This window comes from Cariama cristata, unplaced genomic scaffold (genome assembly GCF_000690535.1).
Source record: "Cariama cristata isolate BGI_N322 unplaced genomic scaffold, ASM69053v1 scaffold25265, whole genome shotgun sequence".
NCBI lineage: Eukaryota > Metazoa > Chordata > Aves > Cariamiformes > Cariamidae > Cariama > Cariama cristata.
This window is the reverse complement of record NW_009616167.1, coordinates 5,426-9,248: the sequence shown is the minus strand read 5'-3', so window position 1 is coordinate 9,248 and position 3,823 is coordinate 5,426. Positions and strand designations below refer to the sequence as shown.

The 3,823-nt window shown below is 58.5% G+C and overlaps 1 protein-coding gene across 1 annotated transcript; it reads right to left on the bottom strand.

The window, feature by feature from the left end:
* Nucleotides 1–1,247: 1,247 nt before the first annotated feature.
* GPR182 (G protein-coupled receptor 182) lies at nucleotides 1,248–2,342 on the bottom strand. Its single transcript, XM_009700093.1, has one exon. The coding sequence runs from the start codon at nucleotides 2,340–2,342 to the stop codon at nucleotides 1,248–1,250; it is 1,095 nt and encodes a 364-aa protein (XP_009698395.1).
* Nucleotides 2,343–3,823: the final 1,481 nt, after the last annotated feature.

Here is a 3,823-nt window from a genome sequence, read left to right as displayed (position 1 = left end):
CCCCCCCGCCTCTCTGTGCCGGCAGCATCCTGTCCCCAGATTTGCTTATGCTTTGCTTTTTTAAAAATGTGTTTCTTGAGCAGCTCAAGGCCTTCGGTAGATTTATGGACTCCCTTCCAGCGACTGCCGCTCTTTCCCCTTCCCCTGCCGAGGGCTTGACCCGCAGCACGTGACTTAGCGGCATCTGGACGAGGATGAACTCTCTCCGGATGCTCCCGTTTCTTGCACAGCCAAAAGCCCGGCCCGCACTCCGGCCCCGAGGGTTTCTGCGTGCGTACGTGTTCCCACAGGGCACGCTTCGGTGCGACTTTGATTGAAAGGGAGCGTGCGTGAAGGGCTGCTGGAGCCGGCCGATGTTGAGCGTTGCCCAGTGGCCTTAGAAACCGGCCAGGAGATGCTCTGAAGGGGGACGGGTTTAAGGGGATGGGTCTCCTGCTGCAAGACACAAACTGGGAACCCCACCGTTGCCGCTGCCGCCGGTCACGTTTGGAAGCAGCCATGCCCAGTCAAACTCAGTTTTAACCATCGCTAATTTACTGCTGGGTTTGCGAAACTGCTTTCAATGACTTGATCTCAAATAGTTCCTCCCCTCGTTAAAGCTCAGGTCTGTGTCGTGCTCAGCCCCTCAGGGTTGCGTTGCCTTCATTTCTGTAAAATCAGGCTTTCAGCCGTTTGCTGGGCACAGGGAGAAGAGGTTTGTGTTTCAAGGGAATGACTTTCCTCCCTCCTGCTTGGGATGGCATCATGGCAGAGGGGCAGCGTTCACCGGATGCCTCTGCGGCGCGGTGTATCCAGGGCTTGTGTATAATTGACAGTCGGGGGCTGCAGAAAAACTTGGGAAGGGAGAGGATCGCATGCCCCCAGCCCCCCGGCTCAGGGGGAGTGCGGGGGTCGGGTCCCACAGGCTGGATTTGTGTTCAGACTTCTCAGTAGAGCAATGGGCTTTGTTACTGCGAGCGTTTCTTTTGGAAAACAGGAAATCTCTCTTATTCTTTCTTTGGCTAAATAGATCTGATACAGCAGCACATCAGCGGCAAGATGTCTGTAGCTCCCCGCACCATCTCATTTCACGTTCGGCACCCTGCCCTGCCTTCAGAGCACAGGAGGAGGCCAACCAAGGAGTGTTGTTTAAAAGGAGGGTGTCTGCCTGTCACCAGGGAAAACAATCTTACTGATCTCAGCGAGTGCAGGGAGCTGCCCCCCACCACAACCACTTGCCAGTGATGAGTGGGAGAGTCCGATCCCCCTTAGTTGGGAGGGTTGTTGTCCTTTGTGATGACTATGGAGTGCTGCGTGGTGGAGGAGGAGTTGTCTGCATCCTTCTGGCTGCCTTGGTCTTTGGGGATGTACTTAACCACGGCAGAGATGAGCTTGCTGCGGAAGTTTTTGCTGAGGAAGTTGTAGAGGATTGGATTAATCACGCAGTGGAGCAGGGTGAAGCAGTCTATGATGTCGTAGAAGAAGTAGAGGAAGTGGGCGAAGGTGCAGTGGAGGATGATGTGGTTGCCGTCGAGGGTGAGCAGCGTGAGCATGATGTGGAAGGGCAGCCAGCTGATGAGGAACACGACGACATAGGCGTAGATGAGCAGACAGTGCTTCCTGCTCTCTGGCTTGGTGCGCTTGATGAACCTGGCCGTCAGGATGTTGAAGATGGTGATGATGGGGAAGGGGATGAGGAACCCAATGGTGGTGGTGGCCAAGCTCACTGCCAGCGCCCACTCGTCATAGGTCTCGAAGGGGGCCATGAAGATGCAGATGGGCTCTCCAGTATTGACCAGCTGCATGTGAGCAACCTCCAGGAACGGGATCGCTGCTGCCAAGACCCAACTGCAGGCACAGATGATGCGGCGCATGCGGTGCTGGTGCTTACGCCAGAAGAGGGAGGAGCTGGTCAGGGACACGTAGCGATCCACGCTGAGGCAGGTGAGGAAGAAGATGCTGGCGTACATGTTGGCAAAGTAGAAGTAGTGTGTGAAGCGGCAGAGGAAGCTGCCCCAGAGCCAGGTGTAATCCAGCATCACTTCCAGCATCCAGATGGGCAGCGAGAGCAGCACTCCGAGGTCGGCAATGGCCATGTTGATGATGTAGAGGTTGACCAAGCTCTTGTTGCCCCGTGTCTGCCAGTTGACCCAGATGACAAGGAGGTTCTCCACCAAGCCCACCACAAAGATGACCAGGTAAAGGATGAAGAGGATCACTCGCTTGACATTCTCATCGAGGCTGAACTCGCAGAAGGTGTAGGTGTAGTTCAGGAGGTGGAACAGCTCGGACCAGTTGTGGTAGTCCCCGTACTCGTTCAGGAGAGCGTGCATCTCGGTGGGGGCAGTGGTCGCCTCAGCCATCCTGGTAGCTGCAAGGAAAGGGAAAGCACTGAGATGTGGCTCAGCAGCTGCGCTGAGCCGGACAGCTTGAAAATACAGAGAAACAGCCGGTCTCTCCTGTCAGAGCTCGGTCTTTGCGGGAGGCTCTGAAAGTACCCTTCTGGGTTTTTTTTTAATCCAGCTTTTACTCCTATGATGATTTCCTACATCGACCTTCAAAAGATGCTGTATCCGCACCAGATCATAACCTCGCATCCCAGACAAAACACAATCCACAAACACCCACAGGTGCTCCCAGGTGGTGGCTGTTCCCTGTCCCACAGCCTGCTCCGCTGGGGACGGGGACGGGGACAGGCAGTGCTGGGGACCAACAGAGGGCAGGGACGCAGAGGGCAGGGACGAAGGACAGGGGAGAGCGCCCGCCGGCCCTGAGGCTCGGCAACATTGGTCACTGCAGAAACGGAGCTGACGACCCGGGAGCGCAGCAACCTTCAGGCGGGGGCTCCCCCACCAAGGCTCGTGCTGTCCCCCGACACCTCCAGAGCTCAGGTCCTGCCGCCACGGAGCTTGCGGGAATCCTGACCCCAGCTCTGCCGCTCTGCCTTTGCGTGCAGCAGCTGGCGGTGAGGCGCCTGGGGCACGGGCAGGCGCCTGGACCATTAAATGCACCGGTGACCGTGTCTGCTCGACTCCGTGCCAACGGGAAAGTCCCCGTCCCCCACCCAGGCCCTGGGTGTGCGGTCGCTTCATGAACCCAGCCAGCTGCCCTCACTCTGCCCGTCTTGCAGCCGCGTTGCTGGGAGCCGTCCGGACTTCCAAGTGGGTGACAAAATTATAAACTCAAGGGAAACGTAGTTGACCATAACAGCCTTTTATCGCCCCAGGATCAGAGCTCTGCTCCCAGCACAGCTGCATCTGCACAGCAAGGGCTCCACGGACCCCATCCAGCCTCGTGCTGCTGGAAGAGCTTGCAAGACCAGCCATTCCCCCAGGAAAGCCGGAGGAGCGTGCCGTGCCGCCGGGGCATTTCCACGGCACTGGGAGCCCAGCGAGGCATGAAATGCCACAACCAGGCGTCGCCCACAAGAGCATCAGCCCTGCGGCAAATGGCTCTCACCCACCCGCTCCCAACACCATGGAGGAGAGGAGAGCGAGTCCCGGGGGCTGGAGACCCCCCTCCATCCCTGAGGCTCCTTGACCTCCCACCCTCACCAAGCTGCAGGTCCTGAGAGCGGCCGGCGGGAGAGGGGACAGACGGACGCAGGCGGGGAAGGAGAGGTGTTGGCTCACCAGCGGCAGAGCCGAAGGATGCGCAGAGGGGCTGCTCGGGGAGCACAGCGATCCTCTCGGCTTGGCAGCTCGCACGCCTCTGGGAGAGCAGAGCTGCAGCGGCGCGGAGCTCGGGGTGGGCTTGTTGGCTGCTTCCCATCAGGAAATGACCGTCGTGGTCCGACATCCTGAGACAGCCCAGCACGGGTGACATTTGACTTGATTTCCAGCCC

Excerpts from the sequence above, each read along its gene's own strand:
- GPR182 (XM_009700093.1), bottom strand. The coding sequence starts at position 2,342 with ATGGCTGAGGCGACCACTGCCCCCACCGAGATGCACGCTCTCCTGAAC.